We start from the raw sequence: 22,728 nt of genomic DNA on the forward strand, positions 1-22,728 counted from the left end.
GCATATTGGAGACCAGAGCAGTGTGCTACATTTCAAGGGGTGTTTTGATAATGAAATATTTTCACACTTCCAAAGTACTGCCGATAAACACTAAAAATCTCCTGGCACAGAAGTTTCTTAGCTTCTGCCCAAAAGTGGAAGTCTGTCTCAAGAGATTAAAAAAAATTTTTTTTAATGTTTATTTTTTGAGAGAGACAGACAGAGCATGAGCAGGGGAGGATCAGAGAGGGAGGGAGACACAGAATCCGAAGCAGGCTCCAGGCTCCGAGCTGTCAGCACAGAGCCCGACGCGGGGCTCAAACCCACGAACGGTGAGATCATGACCTGAGCCGAAGTCGGACGCTTCACTGACTGACCCACCCAGGCGCCCCAAGAGATTCTTTAAAAAAATAAGACTGCACTCAGACTAGCTCACCCTTCAGAATGCCCCCAAATCAATGAGGTCCAGAGATTATTCAAACAGGCCTCCTTCGGAGGCCTTCACTGCAGGGCTTTCTCTTCCCGAGAGCTGGTGTGCTTCACTCTGTTAGTGGAGCAGTCAAAGTCATTTTCAGGAGATACACAGCATGCCCGGGGCAGAAGAGTTTACGCTTTCAATCCGCAGATACTGCTTTAAAAAAATCTTTTCCCAAAGCCACCTGCATTTTTACTTGTCAAGACAGTCAGTGAAGATTTTTTCCTTCCCTCTTGATGGCAGAGAAAATCAGATCTCTGAAACATACTCAGAAACATACTCAGCCCTTGAGCCTCCGCAGACCTGATGTGTCCAGGCACTGGCCTGTCTACGCACTGAGGCCTGTTGGGGCTCCAAGGAAGCAAAAATCTTGGCACAACTTCTGGATGAAGAAGCCAGCAGTGGACGACTGGTTGTGTCGTAGATGACAGAGAACTCCTCTTGTCCATTCCAAGTGTTCCCACAGGTGCTTGGCCGCTTCCTTGGTGGCGCCCAAACGTCAGGAGTCCCTTTCCTTCCTGGGCTGGGAGTGGGGGTGGAGGGGACATCCTGGACGACCGGGGACGGAGGCTGCAGGGGACCTAGAGCTGGGCACGTGGCTTCGTGTAGTCAAAGAAAGAAGAGGGGCGCCTGGGTGGCTCAGTCGGTTAAGCGTCCGACTTCAGCCAGGTCACGATCTCGCGGTCTGTGAGTTCGAGCCCCGCGTCGGGCTCTGGGCTGATGGCTCAGAGCCTGGAGCCTGTTTCTGATTCTGTGTCTCCCTCTCTCTCTGCCCCTCCCCCGTTCATGCTCTGTCTCTCTCCCAAAAATAAATAAACGTTGGAAAAAAAAAAATTTTTTTTAATTAATAAAAAAAAAAAAAAAAAGAAAGAAAGAAAGAAAGAAGAGACAGGGCCTGGGATGAGGCTGGCCTAACTGTGCCTCCAACCGACCTGCTCCCCGTGTGACTGGCACACCACGTGACTAGCAGTCCACGTGACCCGTGCACAGCGTTCCCCAGATCTTTCACCTCGCTGGCCTAGGTGTCCTGCTCCTTAAGCACTGAAAGCCTAATGAACTGGGCCATGGAGCTCTGGCTGATGTCTGCAGAGTGTCCGTTATGCCTGGGGAGATCAAGCTCAATGCTTCTCCAGGGCTAAGGCTTCCGTTACATAGTAGGGCAGAGTGTTTCTCAGCATGTTCTAGGGTCAGGTGGATTATGTGAGGTTGAGGACGCGTGGTGAGGTGCAGGGGAGATGACAGGGATGAGGGACAAGATACATGATGTCATGTGTGCTTCCCGAATGATTATGCTTTTTCCCACGAGAGTGTGTCCTGAGTAGGTGGGAGTTGGTCTCACAGTGAACCTTATACACTCCATCTATAGTAGCATAGTTAATCCCTACATTATCCAAAAGAAAATAATCTGAGCCGCATATATAAATCGAAATGTTTAGTAGCTGCATTATAAAACCAAAAAGAAACAAGTGAAAATAATTTTCATCACATTTTTTTCAACCCGATATATCCAAAATGCTATCATTGTTAGACATAATTTTGGAAACATATTCATGAGGTATTTTACATGATCTTATTCATTTTGTCTTCAATATCTGGTGTGTGTTTTACTCTACTGTACATGACTAGCCACAGCTCAAGTCCTCAATAGCCTTCTGTGGCTAGTGGCTTCCATATTGGCCAATTGGAGACTCTGTTTTTGTAGATCAAAGATATGGCAATTTCTTCAGCCATCCAATGGCTCAGAATATCAGGAGACTTTAGGAAGATACCACCAGGAAGGTCATGTAGGGAGGGCTCTTTCCATTCAAATGCATTGTCACAGCAATCATTTCTTAAGCATTTACTTACTAATGTTTTGGCCTGGTGTTCCCAGAATGTAGATGCAACCGCTCCTCTCCCAAAACCTAAACCTACCTGACCAGCCCAAATTCAGACTTTCGCATCTAGTCTTCCAACAGAGTTAGAAGGGGCAGTGGCCATAAATGGCCTATTTTCTGTGGTCTCTAATTATTAACCTACCTTGGTCTACCTTTTTAGAAAACCTAAGCTTTAGATATTTTTAATACATTTTTAAATATTTATTTTGAGAGAGAGAGAGCTCATGCACATGTACATACGAGTGGGAGAGGGGCAGCGAGAGAGAGAGGGAGAGAGGGAGAGAGAGAATCTCAAGCAGGTTCCAAGCTCAGCAGGGAGTCTTTTTTTTTTTTTTTTTAATTTTTTTTTTTTCAACGTTTATTTATTTTTGGGACAGAGAGAGACAGAGCATGAACGGGGGAGGGGCAGAGAGAGAGGGAGACACAGAATCGGAAACAGGCTCCAGGCTCTGAGCCATCAGCCCAGAGCCCGACGCGGGGCTCGAACTCACGGACCGCGAGATCGTGACCTGGCTGAAGTCGGACGCTTAACCAACTGCGCCACCCAGGCGCCCCAGCAGGGAGTCTTATACAGGGCTCAATCTTAAGACCATGAGCTCAGGACCTGAACCAAAACCAAGAGGTAGATGCTTAACCAACTGAGTCACCAAAGCACCCCTAGATATTTTTAATATTTTAAACCATTTAAAATATTTAAATACTGCATTTAAAAATATTTTAATATATTAAGTGCCTTTTCCGTGTTACATCTGAGTGTGCTTTCACATACACCACAATTTCATGTAAGCCTTTCAATAACTGATTTAGGAATGTTATTCCAGTTTTTAAATAAGGAGAGTGAGGATTGGAGAAGTGCTGTGACTTTACGGGAAGAGAACCTGGAGAAAGAAATGTAGGCCCATCCATTTTCCCTCAGTGAGGTCTCCTACAAGATCTATGGGAAATGGGATCACGTACTTCAAACCCTAGAAGCTTGCGGTTAAAGCAAATGGCATCCTGGGGCCATCGAAAACCCAGAACAAGTCCTGGAGTACAAAACCTGGGTCAGTTCCTGACCTGATACTTATTAGCTATATGACATTGGACAAAGCAATTAATAGTGATGAAAATAACTCGCATTTATTGAACTTCTTCCATGTATCAGGCTCTGGCCCAGGCATTTGCTCATACCCTTCCTCTCCCTTATGAGACAGATAGTTCATTTTATAGATCAGGAAACTGGGCCTCAGAAAAAGGAAATTGCCAAAGGTCATACAGCCAATAAGCAGGAAAACCAGGATTAGAAAACATTATTAAATGTATTAATGTTTGTTTTATAATGTAACTTTTAGCCCACCCAGCCTCCCTTGCCTACTTAAAAAGGACATCTTAAAGAATTTCAAGACGATTAATGTATACCATAAACATCTGTATATTCAGGCCACAAATCTAAAAGGTTGCAAAGCAGGGTGCCTGGGTGGCTCAGTTGGAAAAGCACTGGACTTGATTTCAGCTGAGATCATGATCTCATGGTTCATGAGTTCCAGCCCCAGGTGATGCTCTGTGCTGAGCCTGCAGCAGATTCTCCCTCTCTCCCTGCCCCTCCCCCACTTGCACTCTCTCTGTGTCTCTGAAAATAAATAAATAAACTTTAAAAAAAATTAAAGAAAACATGTTGCAAAGCATGGGCAGATAGGGATTATTTTCAATATGCTTTTTTTTAAATACAAAAATAAAGTCTTTACGATTCATTTGCAGTGTACAACTTGCCAAAACATTAGAACAGCTGAGCTTTCAAAAGAGATAATTGTACTTGCCCTGTTCAGCTCACGGGGCTGCTGTATTGAGAGAGAAGGGAAAGTAAAAGCATATTCAAAGTGTAAAGGGGTGACAGACGTCATATATTACAAACATGTTTAAAGCAAACTGCAGTTATACACTAATATGAAATGCATTTGAAGATACACTTCCTGATCTTACACTTCCTGATCTTTATTGGGAGTCTGCAACTTGAAAAAAAAAAAAAGAGTAAAAGAAAAATATTACTAGAAAGAAAGGGAGGGAAAGGAATAATGAAAGAAGATGAAAATAGCTGCCTTTCTTGAAAGAGAACACAGGAAGGGAGGGAAGAAGGAAGAGAGATAAAGAAGGAAAAAAAGAATGGAAAGACGGAAAGATAAAGAGGCACAAAGAAGAGAAGAGAAACAGAAAAGGAAAGAGCTATGAAAAAAATAAGCAGGAACATTTGGGGTCAGTCAGTTCCTACAAGCAAGAGAAACTGGCCATGACCTGCTTAGCTTTGAGACTGGGTACAGATTTTTGCGACTGTTTAGAGAAAAACTAGCACTTTGCCCACCATTAATCTTTTCTAAAGAAAGACTTTGTTCTGCACCTGTATAAACAATCCAGATTTTTAAAACCTATATGCCTGCCTCTAATGTGTGAGACTATGTATTTATACTGATAGATTCAAGTCACCAATAGGTGATGCAGAAATCTAGCTTACGATCTCCTTTTTACATCCTTCGCTCCCCCTTCTCACTTTTTCTTCCCTCCTTGGCCTGTGGCACCTAAAGTCAAGTTCAAGTTCGAGCACCCCTATGAAGAACTCTACATTCTGTGGATACTCTCTGCCTTTTCCCAGCCCAGAGAGAACGGAAAACGAGCGATATTTTCATTCAAATGATCCCCAGAGGAGCCCCTGCCCCATCCCTTAACAAAATGACAAAATGTATAGGGAGAAAACCTCTACAAATGAGGGCGACCAGGAGGGCTTGTGTGAAACATCCTCCACCAGGGAGGCCTGGCCTGGGATACGAAGGTGGACGATGCCTGAGTGATGAAGTCAGCCCAGGCCAGCCACCTGTTGTGGCACTTCAGGCACGAAGCCGGGAGCATTTGTTCTGCGGAGTTGCTGGTGGAGGGAGGCTGGCCCCATGGCTTCTGCCCACTCTGTCCTGGGCTGACTGCACATTTCTTTCCTCGCACTTGGCTCCGTTTGGGAGCCTGTGAGCTTTCAGGGAAGGGACAAGTAAACACTTAACTCCGGTTTGAAGACTCGATTTCCTCATTGCTAAACGGAGTTACCATACCCCAACCTCGCAGTGGTTTAATCATTTTGTTGTTTTGTTGCTTTCTTTTAATTCCTGTGGGCAGTCGTATGGCGCCCAGCCCAGTGACTGGCACACAGCAGGCACTCAGTAGCTGGCCATAGGTGCCTCCTTCCAAAGTGAAATACCCATTCCAAGAGCACCTACTGCAAAGGTCCTTTGAGTTAGAAAATAATGAGGCCACGGTTTTGTTTTGTTTCCTTTGGGGGAGGGGAGTGGGCAGAGGGCTTATTTTTGGTTGGCATAATTCTGGATGCTGTTTTGTCTTTTTTTTTTTTTTTTTTTTTGGAGATTGCATTGACTTAGCATTCTGCATCCAGGAGTGTGCTCTTCAATACACAATCTAAAATAGGAATCGATTCCCTAGACTACAACACAAAGAGTTGGGGCAAGAGCTTCTATCTTACGCATTGTGGTATTACAAACAAAACGAAGCATGAAATTCTCAAGACAGTGGAAAATAATGGATATAACGGCTTGTGATGTGTGGTGAGGGAGGCGTGTTAGCGACTAAAGACCGAGGGGCCGGGGATGCTAGACACGGATCTCCAGTCCGTATTCTACTTACCAGCCCGGTGATTGGGGGTCCTTTACTTAAATCTCTATCTCTGTGGCTTAGCTTGAAGTTCTGCAAAGTGGAGATAACATTTAAGTCACAGATGTTTGAAAATGGAACGAACCAAACCGATGTACTAAAAGTGATTTGTAAATCATAAAGCCACGTTAGGGGAAAAGGAGGACGGGAAAGGGAGAGGTTAACTGTTGTCTGTGTTGTTTACTTGCTTTGCTCTTAAGCTGTGGTCGGGCAAGCCCAGGATAGGCAGTCCTACATGATGCGTTATGAACTTGGGAAACAGTTCCGCTGAAAAGCCCGGGAGAGAAGCAGAGGTCGCGATCCTAGGGCTTCGAAGCGTCTGGCAATCTCCGCCATCGCTAAGACTAGTTGGGCGTGGAAGTGGGGTGGGTACGAACAAGGTCCCCTCCTTCACTTGCCCGACACACATCTCTCACTGACAATCTGAGGGTCCCACGGACCCGGGGCCCCAAATCGCGGCTCAGCGGAGACTTCCCCTTCCCTGCCCCCAACAGCAGATCCTGAGCGCAGAAAAACGGTCCCCACCCCTTCCACGCCCCCGCCCCACCTCTTGCCCCCCTTTTCAACCCCCTCTTCTTTGCCCGGGTGGTTTGTCCCGAGGAGTACAAATAAATAGTCCTGTCAAAAGGCGCAGCTAGCGCTAGTGCGCGCGGGGCCTGGGCGGGGGCGCGGACTCCTCGGCCCGCGCTCTCCCGGGTCCGCGGCACGGCTCGCTCCCCGGCGGGGCTGCCTACCCGGGTCTCCAGTCTCGCTCCGAACGCTGCCTGGCCCCCCCGCCTCCGCCAGAGGGAGCGGAAGGCCGACACCGCGAGGCTGGCCTGGGGCAGGAAGGCGGGCGCGCGTGGGCGTGGGGGACGCGGTGATGTCCACCGGCTCGGTGAGCGACCCGGAGGAGATGGAGCTGCGGGGGCTGCAGCGGGGGTACCCGGTCCCCGCCTCCAAGAGGCCGCCCCTCCGCGGCGCCGAGCGCAGCTACATCTCGCCCAGTGACAACTCCTCGGCCGAGGAGGAAGACCCCGACGGCGAGGAAGAGCGGTGCGCGCTGGGAGCGGCCGGCGGCGCGGAAGGCTGCAAGAGGAAACGGCCGCGCGTGGCTGGGGGCGGCGGCGGCAAGAAGCCCCTCCCGCCCAAGGGCTCGGCGGCCGACTGCAAGCAGTCGCAGCGCAACGCCGCCAACGCCCGCGAGCGCGCCCGGATGCGCGTGCTGAGCAAAGCCTTCTCCAGGCTCAAGACCAGTCTGCCTTGGGTGCCCCCAGACACTAAGCTTTCGAAGCTCGACACGCTCCGGCTGGCTTCCAGTTACATCGCGCACCTGCGGCAGCTGCTGCAGGAGGACCGCTACGAGAACGGCTACGTGCACCCGGTGAACCTGGTAGGGGCGCCGCACGCGAGGCTCGGGGCGAGCGGCCGGGAAATGCTCAGGGAGCTCCCGCGTACCAGGCAGGGTCAGCCCCCTGGCAAGAACCCGAAAGGGGGGGTGCTGGAATGGGTGGTGAGGAGTCCAGTTTGGTTTCTCCCAGTCAAGGGAGGGGCCAGGCCGTTCTCCTGGGGAAGAAGCGTGCACCCTTCAGTGCTTCTTCATTCTGATCTTTGTACCTGGTACTTTGCCCTGTGACAGCAGTTGGCTTAGATCCTACTTCCGGGGTGAATCTCGATGCCATCTGCGTCCACTACCCGGTTGCAGATTCAATGGCAAGTCTCTGTCGCCTAAGCTTTTCCATCTAAGAGTCAGACAGGTTCCATTTAAGGAGCCCTACTTACTGAAAGGAAGGAGGGAAGGCCGAGCTCTATTTAATCAGCCTTTGGATGTTAAAAAGTTCTTGCAGAATAGCAGAGGTTTCCCCAAAAGGGATTTGTCTGGAAAGTCCCTTTCTAACCTGCCAACTTTCCAGGCTTGAGAAAGAACCTATTCCAGTTCCTACTTAGAGTGGAGGGCTGATGATGGTGTGTGTGTGTGTGTGTGTGTGTGTGTGTGCGCGCGCGCGCGTGCTGGGGGAAGGGAATTAAACACAAAATCCCAAACTTTTGCAAGTTTCACCAAATCATCTTGAGGGCAAAGTCCAGGAGGAAGCGTGGACGGAAGTCTTAACGTCTCACGCAATCAAAATCCAGTAAAATTAAAATCCCAGTTTGGAGAGAAGATACCCAAATTCCCAGAACACGGATAAAATCTGAGCTACTCAAAGCCAGGGGTATTCCAGGGTTCATTTAAGAGAGCAGTTTCGCTTTGAGACGGTATTTTTTTTTTCCTTCGATGTCTGATTCTCTTTTGACTTTACAGACATGGCCGTTCGTGGTCTCAGGACGACCTGACACCGACACCAAAGAAGTTTCCGCAGCCAACAGATTATGTGGGACCACCGCTTAGATCGAAGTCACTTGCTGGAGTTACTGTTCTAGCGCGTGTGTTTGGGGGCCACGGAGAGAAGGGAGCATGAGAACCCCCAGAAAATGGGGGAAAGTGCCATCGGACTCTGCTAAATCCTCCTCGACACCCCTCACCCACCCGAACTGTGAGCAGGACGTGAGGCGGGCGTTGGGGACAGAGCCTGAGGGCTGGCCGTGTGGCCGTCATCGCAGGGCGCCAAGGGCTGCGGCTGCTGGGGATCCTGGCGACGACAGTTTTCTTTTCCAAAAGACCTTCCTTCTGTCTCTACAACGCGCAACCAGATCCAGCCTCGGGCTTTAGCAGTGTAGACTGACCCCCGCGCTGTCGTGCCAAACCGCCTACGAGTTAGTTTCCCGACTGAGCCAGATAGACGTATACGATGGCGGGGCCGTGCCCAGCACAGGCATGTTACGGTGAGGCAGTGGTTAGAACGTGCTCTGGATGAGTGGCTTTACAGACAGCAGTCTTCACGCGAGACCAACATCGGGGCATGTTTTTAAGTTGCAAAGAGAGGGGAGTGGCACACCTGGGCCAGGTTTGTACCCCCACGGGACCCCAGCCTCCGGGAGGCAGGGGCACGCCCGCTCCGTCTAGGGAAAGACGGAGGCGCCCTTTCCCAGACCACCTGACCCGGGTTGGCCGGGAGCGCTCCCGGCGCTTCTGCCTCCCGGCTGCAGTCAAGCCCTTCACTCCCCCCAGGCTCCCGCTGCTTCCCAGCCAGGCTTCTGTCTCCACCCGCCTCCCGTCTAAACTAGAGCCTCCCACCCCCGCACCCCGCACCCCACCAGGCTCGCGTCCCCTTCAGGCCTCCGTCCAGTCCTTCCTCCCACGCCTCCTTGCAGCACCCCTCCTACGGCCCCTGACCATCCCCAGCGGGCCTGCAGCCTCCAGGCTCTGGTCGCCTCCCCCGGCCCACCGTCCAGGCTCTGCCTCGCGGGAGGAGTGCGCTGGGTGGTCCGCTGAGGCTGTACGTACCCAGTGACCCCGCTCAGGGGAAATGCGCCGCTGTCTCCAGGCTGCACTACCACAGCAACTAGCAAATGTAAATAAATTTATTTTTTTATGAATAAAACGCGTTGTGAAAACCGAGTGGCCGTGGGCGCGGCAGAATGTGGTCTTTGTTGCCTTTTACCTAGTTTGGTCCGGAAGTTCATTTAAAGGTGCTTTCTTGGCTCCCTGCGCTGGGATTGGTTCTTTCTCTGCAGAACGGGTGGTGATCACATTTAAATTACTGCGCTTCCAAATGGAACTCTCATTACTTTCTATGATTTGATTCTTCTGGAGGCTGAGGTTACTGGAAGACAAGAACCAGAGGCTTGTTACACCAGAAGAGTCTTTGGGGCCAGGGCCACTTTGAAAGGTATATGTTCTACAGGGTAATATAGGTACACTTCTTACACTTACACACACACACACACAGGATGCTTTCTCCAGCTTAAACCCCTACAGCCCACACACTGGAGTGGGGGGTAGGTCTCAGATCTAATTGGCAGAATAAAACCATAATACAAGGCGCCAAGTTGTGTTTCAGTTAGAGCTTTTCTTTCTTCCCCTAAATAATGTTTATATAGTGCTTTTAATGTACACCAGCTCATTTTCCTTGTTATTTTCTTCCATTTTCACTGCAATATTCTCAAGAAGTAATAACCTGGAAAACCATCATATGGTTTTTCAAACGCCAGTCTTTTTATTTTATTTTATTTAGTTTTTAATGCCTGTCTGTTTTAAAGCTGCATTCTCGTTGTAGAACATTTAGAAAATTTGGAAAAGTGTGAAAGAGAAAACTGCCTAAACAACTACCCGATTTGGAGTATGTTCGTTATTTAATAAAATCGAAAGGCAGTTTTCTTGACCAGAAAGAGAAAATACAGCTGGGGTTTAGGAGGTGAGAGGGAGGTAGGGGAGCATGATTTCCTGTTTTGAACTAAACTAAACCAAAACTCTGGATAACTGCTTTCGGAGACGATTTTCTTGGGCTTTATTCACAGGGGGAGGGACCCGGCCCTCAGGATCTAATCTGCCACAACAGCAGAAGTTGGCTCAGCATTACACTTCTTGGTTTCTGTGACATTAGGGGCTCTCTGGTAAAAGCAAACTCAGGTTTGCTAACTAGTGACGGGAAACCCTAGTATCGTGGTTTAAAGGCACTTAGGCCCCCTGATAAGTTCTGGGTGGCCCGCTTCTTGGGGGTGGGGTGTCTCCTGGAGGCCAGCTGTTAGTGTCTTTTCCAAAGCTTCCATCACATTCGATCCGTTTTAAGGGAAGGGGGCAGTGTGGTATGTTGTTAAGGTGACCTTGAATGTCCACAGAACCCAACTAGAAATTGAAGCTCTGCCACCCACAGAATACTGACCATATGCAACCCCTCTAAGCCTCCGTTTTATCACCTACAAAATGGTGATAATAATAGTGCCTACTAGGAAGAGTGCCATCAGAAATAAATGTGAAAATATTTATGCAACCCTTCTAATAAGCGGGTTCTAATGACTCCTTAAAAAAGTGGGGAGACATGTTTTGGCAAAGGGGGCACTTTAAACAGGTGGGGCATTTCAGGATTCCAGTCTTTAATATTCGTGGCCCAGCTTTAAAATGGCTGGATTACAACCATAAAACAGAAGTGTCCCACAAAAGCAGAAACAGAAAAAGTTAAAAAAAAAAAAAAAAAAGAGAAAGAAAGGAAGGAAGAAAGAAAGAAAGAAAGAAAGAAAAAGGCTGTGTTTGTAGTAAATACAGAAAAGAAGAAGCATTTGAATAAACAAAATATTTGGGCAAATTTTCATAAACAAAATTTAAATATTTGTGTCTATAATTATATTCTCTCTGGGCAGTTCAGGGGTAAACTCACAGATTTCCTGCCCTTCCTCTATCACCACTCCCCACACTGAAGTGGCCTTCTTTACTGATTCATGTGTCCAGACTGTCATACCATGCAAACTCATTTCTGTTGCCACTTTACAGGGAAGAAAAAGAATCTTCAGAAATATTTTTGGGGGGCTCCGTTGGAGCCTGGGTGGCTCCGTTGGTTAAGCGTCCAACTTCTGCTTGGGTCATGATCTCAAATTTGTGAGTTCCAGCCCTGCTTTGGGCTCTGTGCTGACAACTCAGAGCCTGGAGCCTGCTTCAGATTCTGTGTCTCCCTCTCTCTCTGCCCCTCTCACCCCACCTCAAAAATAAATAAACGTTAAAAAAAAAAAGAATTATTTTTGCTCCACGGTTTCTTTAAAAAGTCCAATGCCAAGAATTATGTTATTTAAAAAGAAGAAGAAAAGAGACCAATTTCTAGTAAGTCTCAGTGAATCTGTATCAATTGCTCAAGCTTCTTGGACAACAGTGGCTGTAGGAGAGGTCTAAACACCTTGGAACAGTCTTTTATTGATGGACCATGACCATTATGCACTCTGAGTAGTAGAAAGGGAGCCCAAAGCCTTCCTTATTCTCTTTTTCCTTTATTTTCCTTTAGGAATTTGGGTTGAAGAAATAGGAGTTGAGGCTGGCTATGGAGAAGATTAAGAAAAAAAGAAGAACGTCTCTCTGAAGGATTATTTCAATTCGATTCTGCTGCTGTGTGAGAAGAGTTGAGAGAAAAAGCTGTAAGGACTATAATGCAAAAAGTACTGAATAGCAAATAAAAATGAGTAAATTGAAAAATAGTCTTCAGGGGGCTTTTTGAGAGACCAAAGCATTATTATTAGTGATACTGACTCAATCAAAGAGAACAAAAAATCCCCTTTCACAGGCTCTTCCTAAGATGAATATTTTAAAAGAAATGCTTTCGGCACTGTAATCTTGAAACACCTAGGCGTCTTTCTTGGTTGTGGATGTTGAATTGATTTTGTGCGTATTCTTTTGCCCTGGACTTCAAGTTACAATTTCACTTTAGTCTGATGGCTCCTTCAATAGATAGTGACATTGACCATCGCAATTTACAAAGGAGATTTTTTTATAGGTACAGTTTCCCCCCACGTTTGATAAATGCTTAATAAGTTTTTTTAAAAGATATTCCCCTCCATAAAAGAACTAATACACATCCTATTTCAATAGGCAATAGGCAAATAGCTTGGCTACTGATTTTGAAAAAACAATAACTGAGAAAGTCATTTTAGTTATGTTTGGAAGAGCAAAAAATAGATAATTTAATAATTGTCTTCTCACTGCCAAAGACCTAACTTCTAGGAAAATTCGCTAGAATGTATGGATTGCCTCCCTTTATAACAGAGAACCTGGCTACTTTCCTTTCACTGGGCAGTTCTGCTTACCCCCTGAGGGCGGTTCTCCCCGCCCCCATGCGCCCGGCCCCCCACGATGCCACTGGTTACTTGTTTGCACTCACCATTAATCTCCTTTTATATTCCATCTGCCCTCTGTATTATCTTTCTTCTCTCTCCTACAACAGTGAAAGGTGAGTCTATGACACTAAGAAGGTCTAGAAAGTCGCCAGAAACCTGAAATCCACATGTAATTGTGTAAACACAATTAGCACTACTGTAGTGGTTATCTCCAATTATCTCAGCCCTTGTTAGTTCTATTATCAGCAAGATAGGTTATGGACCAACTTTGGGGTCCTTCATTGCTTGTGGTAAAGACGATCATGGAGCAGTTAAGAGCAGTGATTTTCTGTTTGGTGAAAACACGGTATCTTGTATTGACTATTACTATTAGCAGTAGAAATGGGGAGGGGTGGGGAGCAAGAAGCAAGAGGCCTTTGTCTTTGACCATTCCTAGTTTGTTAAAAGATTTACATGCTTTTTGGATCTTTTTTTTTTTTTTTTTTTAATTTTTTTTTTCAACGTTTATTTATTTTTGGGACAGAGAGAGACAGAGCATGAACGGGGGAGGGGCAGAGAGAGAAGGAGACACAGAATTGGAAACAGGCTCCAGGCTCTGAGCCATCAGCCCAGAGCCCGACGCGGGGCTAGAACTCACGGACCGCGAGATCGTGACCTGGCTGAAGTCGGACGCTTAACCGACTGCGCCACCCAGGCGCCCCTGGATCTTTTTTTAAAAATATTTTTAAAAGATTGCAAACCACCGTATTAAATGTAGCTGGTTCCAGTCTAATCCCACAATTTTGTAGCTCTGCTTCTTTGGGTACTTTGCCACTCTTCCTGAGGCAAGAACAATACATCTTACCCCACAGAAAATGGATTAAATGAGATAATTCTATAAGGCACTTGAGAAATGCTCCATAAATGCTAATTTTAAAAAAAAAATTGTATTCTTCATTTTCTTTCCTCTAACAGTAGTTCAGGTGTCCTTATTCCTCATCTGAAAAATTTCCCATCATCCCTTTGCCACTGTTATCACCTTGCTTGTTTTAGTCCACATGTAATTTTCCTAAACTAATGGATCTTTCTTTTTTGGCCACTAAGAAGAAATTTTTCTTTAGTTTCCTCTTGAAAAATAAAGATGATCACACTCAGCGTCAAAAATCACCAGTGGTGTAAGAAACAGACTCAGGTGGGGCGCCTGGGTGGCGCAGTCGGTTGGGCGTCCGACTTCAGCCAGGTCACGATCTCGCGGTCTGTGAGTTCGAGCCCCGCATCAGGCTCTGGGCTGATGGCTCAGAGCCTGGAGCCTGTTTCCGATTCTGTGTCTCCCTCTCTCTCTGCCCCTCCCCCGTTCATGCTCTGTCTCTCTCTGTCCCCAAAATGAATAAACGTTGAAAAAAAAAAATTAAAAAAAAAAAAAAAAAAAAAGAAACAGACTCAGGTAGTTGTGCAAGGTAGACCAATGGATTTGATGCAATAGAATACAAAAAGCTCATTGATACGACTTCAGATTTCACACTGCAGCCCACCTTTCAGAAACTACACTGGTGGAGTCTTGGTGTGGTGTGAAAGAATATCCACGTTAACCTGAAATGACCATTAATATACGTCTTCTCTTTACAACTACATATCTGTGTGAGGCTTCATATACTTTGACCAAAAGAGTGTATCACAGCAGAATCATGTAGAAGGCAGAAATGGGAATCCAGCCATCTTCTATTCAGTCAGATGTTAAGGACATCTGCAAAAATATAACACTATGCCACTCTTCCCATTAAAATGTGTTGGAAGATATAGTTATTTTTCATTAAAAATGTGTTTGTTATGGAGCACCTATAACAAATTGGTGCCTATAACAAACTGGGCAGCTGTTGGTTAAGCATCCGGCTCTTGGTCTCCGCTCAGGTCTCATGTTTGTGAGTTTGAGCCTGGTGTTCAGCTCCACGCTGACAGCACAGAGCCTGCTTGGGATTCTCTCTCTCTCTCCCTCTCTGCCCCTCCCCTGCTCACTCTCCCTCTCTCAAAACAGATAAATAAGCTTATAAAAATGTGTTTGTCATGTTTACGTGTAATTAGCTTATCATTATTTTCAAATGAATGAAAAAGTTTTTCTCTCAGTTTTGATTCCAAACCCAGTAAATATCAGCAGATATAAGCCACATAAACAAAAGCTTTTCAGGGTCTTTAATAATTTTAAAAAATGTGAGGAGACCAGAGACAAGAAAAAATTGGGAACCACTGACCTAGGTAATTCCTAAGGCCCTTTTCGTAGATAGGATCCCATGTTTTCTTGATGGTGAGGCAATCTTAGCAGGACAGGAACAAGTAGGCCATGTCTAGGTTAGATATAGGAGCAAACACAGGATCAGAAAGATTTGTTAGAGCAGGTAAGATGTACACTTAGATGGGGCAGACTTTCCCTATGCAATACTGCCTTAATCTTGCCAGGCAAATCAGCAGAGCAGGGCCGATGCCTGAGCTGGTGTCATACAGGTTGCTTTCTGAAGGATTTCTGAAATGTTTCCCACTCTCTGCCCCATTCCCAGCTCTTTAGCCTTGTGTTTTAAGCCTTTCTAGTCTCAGGGCTGGATCTGGCTTTCAGCTGAAAGGGAAAGTGATATCCCAAACTCTCGTGACTGCAAAATCCCATTTCTTTTGCCCATATATTTATATTCTCTGAGGGCTATGTTAGAATCGTAGCATTGTGTTGTCCTGATGAAGAAATTTATTTAAGGAAACGTGGGAATCATTTCCACTGATCCTCAACAAAGAGGTTTTTTTTTTTTTTCTATCTGTAAGTTTGCCAAGTGGCAGGCAAATATATTTATTTGTGATATTGATTAGCTTATACAGGACCCATCACTGAAGTAACTAAATGCCTTGACATGCAAAACCTGAGTACAAGAGAAACAAAAACAAGCAAACACACAATAACAAAAACTCAAAGGCTTTGGAAGCAAACTTCTTCAAGTGCAAAGAAAGGATCCCATAAAATAAAAAGCTCAGCCACATGAGGTCCAAGGGATTTGGATGATCCTTAAGGAAAACTGTTCCAAGAGCCAAGGAGTAGGGAGGGACTATCTATCATTGTGCAAAAATAACAGAAACTCAGGGCACCTGGGTGGCTCAGTCGGTTTAAGCCTCCGACATCAGCTCAGGTCATGATCTCACGGTTGGTGAGTTCGAACCCCACATGGGGCTCTGTGCTGACAGCTCAGAGCCTGGATCCTACTTCGGATTCTGTGTCTCCCTGTCTCTCTTCCCTTTCCCCATTCACGCTCTGTCTCTCTGTGTCTCTCAAAAATGAATAAATGTAAAAAAAATAAAAATAAAAAAATAACAGAAACTCTTCTAGCTAAATCCAATTAAGGAACATCTAAATCACGAAGGGCGGTGCTTTAAGAGTTGGAAGCCAAGGCATCAGGGGCTTGAGGGGACAAGGTGGTTAAACCACACATGCAGAGAACAGAGAGAGCTGTACGGGGAGGAAAGACCCTTCTTATAATACATATTGATGCCCGTGCGTTGCTAGACATCGGCTATATGTCATTTTCTAAAAAGAACAGTTTAGGTGTCTCTTACCTGCCCCTAGATCACTGGCTGTTTATGTGCACAAACCTCCCTGGGAATCTCCAACTTTTACATGCTTTAATTACAAGTTTTCCCTCAAATTGTGGTGAAGGCATAGGCTGAGCTATTCTCTTTCCTGACTCAGTCATCCTCCGAGCCATCCATTTCTTTGCAGACATGGGCAGGGATGGAGTTGCCTCTACTGAAGTAGAGGGACTTAGATATCAAAGATGGCCTTCGAGGAACCAGGCTTCCATTATCCACACGCGTGTGTATTGCCTGTCCAGTGATTTGCTCCAACCAATGGTAGGTGGCAGAAGTGACTGGCAGGACTGATGGGCCCAGGTCTAAGCCTTAAGGACTAGAAGCTTCTGTTTTTACTTATTTGAGATTCTGAGCTTCCATGTAAGAAGTCCAATAACCCAGAAGATACCACATGAGAGGAAAGCCCTGAGACTACGCTCAGGGGAACTGGGATCCCAGCTGACAGTGAGGCCTGAGGCCCCAGATGGCTGGGCTGATCGCAGGGGAGCCATTACAGCCAACTGTGGAGGTGTCTTAGTGGAGAGTGAAGAAGCTACTGAGGACAGCTAGCAAGGGTGAGCCATCCTCGCTAGGCCCTGTCCTAATTCCTGACCCTCAGAATCTTGAGAGATGATAACGTTTTTGTTGTTTTAAGCTACTAAATTTAGCTTGCTGTTGCGGTTGTTGTTGTCGTCGTTCCTCAGCAATAAATAACAAAAACATCTTATCAGGTAAATTTTCACCTCAGCTATTTATCCAAGGAACATACTGATCATCCGCTATGAGCCAGCACAGTGTTGGATAAAATGAAGTCATCTTGCCTCAAAGTGCTCTAAAGGAGGAAATGGACAAATGCGCCAATAAATGAAATACAATGCGCCAAGTGCTATGACAGAAGGTGGTGTTCTGGGCGGAGGAGCACAAAATACACCTCCTTGGAGAGGCATAGAAGGTTTCCCACGATGCTGACAGGTGAGGTGGGCACTGGTCAAGACAAGAGTAGGGCTTACCAGAAAGAAAGTGTAAGTGACACCAGTCTAGCGACCGGGGCTAATGTCTAGTATGGTGGTCAAGAGCGTGGACTTTCATAAATGACTTAAAATCACTGAGCCTCAGCTTCCTCACTTGTAGAATGAAGATATAATAGAACCTACCTGATGGGCTGGTAAAGATTATAGGTGATGGTGGATGTCAAACGCTTAGCCCAGGGCCTGGCATAGTAATTAGCCAACAAATGCTGGTCTGTTAGTATCAGCATCCACATGGGCATCACATTGAGGTGATCTGCGTGTCCCCTTGGCATGCTTTGAGGAGGTGGGAACATAGCCCTAATGATGCAGAGTCCCTTCCTCTTCCTTAAATCTGAGACTTTACCTACGATTCTGTTTCAGTTGTCTTCTAATGTTGGGCAAGCTCAGAATTTTTAAATCTTCAAGGTACTGATGCAAACGACAAGCCATACATCTAGCTCCTATTGGAGTGTGAGAATAGATTGGTAAAATATGTATCCGCGTGGTCAGGACAGCTGGATGGAAGATGTGTAGATTGATGATATGGCCACAATAAGAAGTCGGGGTTAAAACTAGCACCCACAGCATGCACTGATTCAGATGCGTCCACAGGATGCATTCATGCTTTTCATTCCCCTGTGATCTGTCCCAGAACTTCTGCTCTGGAGGGAAATTTAAGACCCTGTGACCAGAACTGTCCAGGATTAGAATTCATAGACTCTGAGTTTCCCCTTGGCATGCAGCCCACCCAATCTGAAGGACACCAGCAGATAAGAATTTGGCACTATGACAGCTATTTTCTGCAGCTGCTTTCGATGCGCCCCAGCCAAGCACTGGGGAGTCTGCCTGGGGTGACAAGTAGACTGTTCTGAGAACCTGACTTGTTGGGTGGCCCTGGGCAATCACTTGCTTTTCCAGCTTCAGTTTCTCACCGAAAACGAGCCACCTGAGCTAGATGGAGCCTTAAGTCCTTTACATTGTGAAAATATTCTCTTTCTTATGGGCCTTCTGAACAGCATCGATTCGGACGCTCGCAGTGTGTGTTACAAATACGGAGGCTTAAAGCCTGAGCAGATGGACAAAGTCAACCTGCTTTTAAGCGTCTGAGATGAGCTCAAGCCCCTCAGGTGTCCTTTGACTTATTACACAGAACTGTGCTGTTTCTATGTGATTCGAGTGTTGACCATAAACTTCACTACAGACTTACAGACCCTCCATTTCTATTATAAGTCCTCATCTCACCAGTGTACAAAAAGGCTTCTTCAGGATGCTAGAGAAATCAAATAAGCACAGCAGTTGTGGTATTTAAGCTATTTCCTTCTAAAGGCAGATATTCACTAGTATTAAAAAATGATAAAATGAGATTTGTCAGAACTTTTAGTAAGCATTCTACGATCGTGTTTGATTTGACCCAAATAAAGATTATAGTTGGAAAACATCACAGGCAACTAAAAGAATCCTCAGGAAAAAAAAAAAAAAAAGATGACTTTTTTTAAATGCCTAGAAGCCTGGGAAATACCAAAATGCAGTCTATTGTTTCAAGAATCTAGCAAGTTTTTCCCCCTTTTCGGTAGGATGCTTTCCCACCACTGTCTTGCAGCACTCATTACCTTTCTCCACGACTTCTCAGAAATACTGTTGGTACCTTAGACTCACACCTTTATGCCTTTTTCATACCTTGAGAAGTGATTCATCTGAGCCTAGGTTTTTAGAAGGTTTTTAGAAGCCTCACTGACTGGTTGTGTGTGGGATGGACTGAAGGAAGTAGGAACTGGACAGGACATGCAAGACAGACGGAGATCCCAGATTGAGAGTGGAGGTGGGGACCCAAGGGGTGCATTCGAGAGACACTTTACTGCTAGAATCAAATTGACTCGTTTATACACTGGATGTGGGTGGGGAGAGACAGGAAGAAATTAACGTTGACTACAGGGTTTCTAACTTGGGCCAGACAGTGAACAGCAAAGTCATCGTGAGTCATCATATATCATGAAAGTTTAAAAGGGCGAGTTTAAAAGAGTACAGAATTTACAAACCATGCCATTCATTTGGGAACACTGCCCTTTGGCCTAAGGGGGTTCTTATCAAATCTGGTCCTGTTGTAGGGGTTCAGATTCGAAGGGGGGAACACCAACAACTAAAAGCTTAAAGAGAGACAAGGACTATTTGACTACAGAGACACAAAGTCAGGAAACTATGCCCTTGCCTGGGTTCTACATGAGCAGGCTTTTCTTTTTTTTTTTTTTCCTGTCACTGCATTGTAAATGTCTTCAGAACAGGAATCACGGGTTTTCATTTTGTATCTTTATGAAAGTATAACCCCCATCTGTCTGGTACAAAAGCGAGTACTCAGTAAATATTTAATACATTATTCGCAACAGAAAATAGTTCCTGCTACTCTTTGGCTGAACTCATTTTTCTGTTGTGAAAGGATGACGATTTGGGAAAGTCCATTCTCTGGAGCCACCTGAGATGCGTAGTCATCACGGACAACCAGGACACTGGTATCATTAGTCATTACTGCTTTATGAGTTATGCTAATTCCTGCTGCTCATGAAACACACCAGCTCTGTACATGATCTGGTGGTTCTCAGGATCCCCCAGACGGGAAGGAAACTTGAATGAGTACAATAAAAGGCAAAAGCTTTAAAATTGAAAGAGACAAATTAATACCGTCAACATGCTAACTCTCGTGCTGTATACTTTACAGATAATATTCTTCTTTTTAAGTTTATTTATTTATTTTGAGGCAGGAAGGAGCAGGGAGAGAGAGAAGAGAGAGAGAGAGAATCCCAAGCAGGCTCCACACTGTCAGTGCAGAGCCCAAAGCCAGGCTTGAACTCTCGAACCATGACATCATGACCTGAGCTGAAACCAAGAGTCAGATGTTTAACCGACAGAGCCACCCAGGTGCCCCCTTTAAATTTCTCGTTAGACCATCAGTAGTATGTTATTCTTTTAATTTACAGAAAGAAACACAGGCTCGCAAAGCTTTTATAACTTGCGGAGAGCCACACGGGGAATAATTGGTAGAGTCAGGGTTTGAACCTGGTTCTCTCCAGCTCAGAATCTGATCCCTTAACCAATCGTGTCCTATTGCCTCCCCAAATACTTCTCCCAGATGGAAAGGAAGCTGGTGGGAAAATGGTGCTCACCAACAAGGTTACTGTAGCTTTGGGTGTTAACTTGGGACAGTAGATGAACCACAGAGTTCTACCCAGTTCTGAGTGCTTCAAATAGTATGGGAGTGAAGAAAGGGGCCGGGCTCTGCGTACCTGGCCAGCAATGCTAGCCAAACACCACCCAGAGAGAGGCACTCATCTATAAAGAGATCTTTTCTTTTTGGTCTTGTTTTCCTCTTTAGCTTCTAATGAAGATGACTTGCAGAATGTCGAATGTGTATGTGCTGAGCTGAAAAGAGGCTAGATCTATCCTCACCTGGGATTTTTAGCTCACAGGATCACACACTCTGGGAGGGCCCTGCAATGGAGGCAGGAAGTGGCCCTTGTGAAGATCAGAGAAAAAAAAAAGCTGAAGGGGAAAAACTGAGGTGGGGAGAACCCGAAAAGCTGTGACTGTGGCACTTTCTCACAAGTGTCCTGCCATGGTTTCCCTCCTCTGACTGGAATAGCCAATCAGTTTTAGATGTGCATAATGGATACTTGTTTGAGTGAGTTGAGAAAGACACAACTTTCCACTAGGAACAGGTAATTCACTATTTTCCATCTTCGCAAGGACAGAGCAAGAGACAGTATGAATTCAGTCATACAAGAATTAAGGTATGTTTAATGAAATTGCCTGATAGGGAGTTTTCCTCACGACCCGGGATTAGGGACTAGGACTTTGTAGAATTAAGAAGGAACCAGTGGCATAGATTTCATAGATTTAGAAAGCCACAACACGTTAGATCTAGAAGGCGTCTCATAAATAATCTACTTTGTTCTCAGCAGAGTATGCTAATAATAATGAAAAAGAAAGACGAATCTAAATGCGTACTGTGATTACCTGTCTATGGGCTGCTATGCAACAATTAAAATTTATAGCCTGCAAACTGCATAACTCCACTGGAAAGGTTTATGATATGAGCATGATAAAAAATTAGAATAACGGGAGTCAAAACCAAAATAATATATTCGTTATACAGATAAGGAAAGTGAAGGTGGATCTTTGGAAATTGGATATGGCTTCTCATCTATCAGGGATTAGAAAAAGACTGCTTGTAAGTTTGGCTTTCATCCTTATCATTCAAGGTCATTTGCTATCTGTCATTTGCTGGCTTATCTTCCTCCTCGTCCTTTTCAACCTCCCAATGCCTTCTTTTCTGACCTGCAGAATCAATTCTACTTCATTTACGTTCTTACAGAACTTTATATATGTCTTCATTAAAAAAAAAAGTGTTAAAAATAGATGCCTAGGAATGGAAAGTGATTTTCACATAAGCAAATCAATTAATGTAATACATTACAGTATAAGAATCAAGGGCAAAAATTCACATGATCATCTCAATTAACACAGAAAAGCCATTGACAAAATCCAATACCCTTTCATGATAAAAAACAAAACACAACAACATTCAGAAAACTAGAAAAGAAGGGAACTACCACAATGTCATGAAGGGTATTTATGAAGAACCCATAGCAAACCTCAAATTCAATGATGAAAGACTGAGCTTTCTGAGTTTTCCCCTGAGATCAGGAAGGGACAAAGTTGCCACTTTTACCTCTGCTATGCACCATTGTACTGAAAGTTCTAGCTAGAGGAATTAGATAAGAAAAGCACATAAAAAGCATTTAAATTAATGAAGAAGAATTAACACTATCTCTATTTGTAGATTACATGATTCTATATACCTATGTAGATGAAAGAATCAACAAGAATCCACAAAAAGCTACAAGAGCTAATAAGTGAATTCAGCAAAGTTGCAAGGCACAAGATCAACACGCAAACATCGGTTGTGTTTCTGTACACGAGCAATGAATACTTTGAAAAGAGAATCAAGAAACCTGTTTTTCTGCTTTCCGTTTACAATATCGTCTAAAAGTGTGAAACACCTAGGAATAAATTCAACTAAGGAGAAAGACTTGTAAGCTGAAAACTATAAAACATTGCATAAAGCAATTAAAGAACAACTAAATAAATGGAAAGACATCCTGTGTCCATGGACTACAAGACTTAATACTGTTAAGCTATCAGTACAACATGAAGTAATCTACAAATTCAATGGGATCTACATAAAAATTCCAGTGAACTTTGGTGCAGAAATGGAAAGGCCAATCCTTTTTTATTTTTATTTTTTGTATTTTTTTAAGTTGTTATTTTAATTTCAGTACAGTTAACATACAGTGTTAGTTTCAGGTGTACAATATAGTGATTCAACACTTCCATAGAACACCCAGTCCTCATTACAACAAGTGCACTCCTTAATCCCCAACACCTCTTTAACCCATCCCTC

At 45.0% G+C, this 22,728-nt stretch overlaps 1 protein-coding gene and 1 long non-coding RNA gene across 2 annotated transcripts; one reads left to right on the top strand and one right to left on the bottom strand.

Annotated features, from left to right (window-relative positions):
- Nucleotides 1-391: 391 nt before the first annotated feature.
- Nucleotides 392-6,861, bottom strand: LOC123586074. The gene is made up of 3 exons (XR_006706588.1): nt 6,750-6,861; nt 5,989-6,048; nt 392-1,053 (listed from the first exon to the last, which is right to left on the bottom strand). It is a non-coding gene; the product is annotated as an uncharacterized LOC123586074 (long non-coding RNA).
- Nucleotides 6,618-9,493, top strand: MSC (musculin). The gene is made up of 2 exons (XM_045454929.1): nt 6,618-7,387; nt 8,297-9,493. The coding sequence occupies exons 1-2, from the start codon at nt 6,878-6,880 to the stop codon at nt 8,381-8,383; spliced, it is 597 nt and encodes a 198-aa protein (XP_045310885.1). The 5' UTR covers nt 6,618-6,877; the 3' UTR covers nt 8,384-9,493.
- Nucleotides 9,494-22,728: the final 13,235 nt, after the last annotated feature.

Source organism: Leopardus geoffroyi, chromosome C3 (assembly GCF_018350155.1).
Source record: "Leopardus geoffroyi isolate Oge1 chromosome C3, O.geoffroyi_Oge1_pat1.0, whole genome shotgun sequence".
Classification (NCBI taxonomy): Eukaryota; Metazoa; Chordata; class Mammalia; order Carnivora; family Felidae; genus Leopardus; species Leopardus geoffroyi.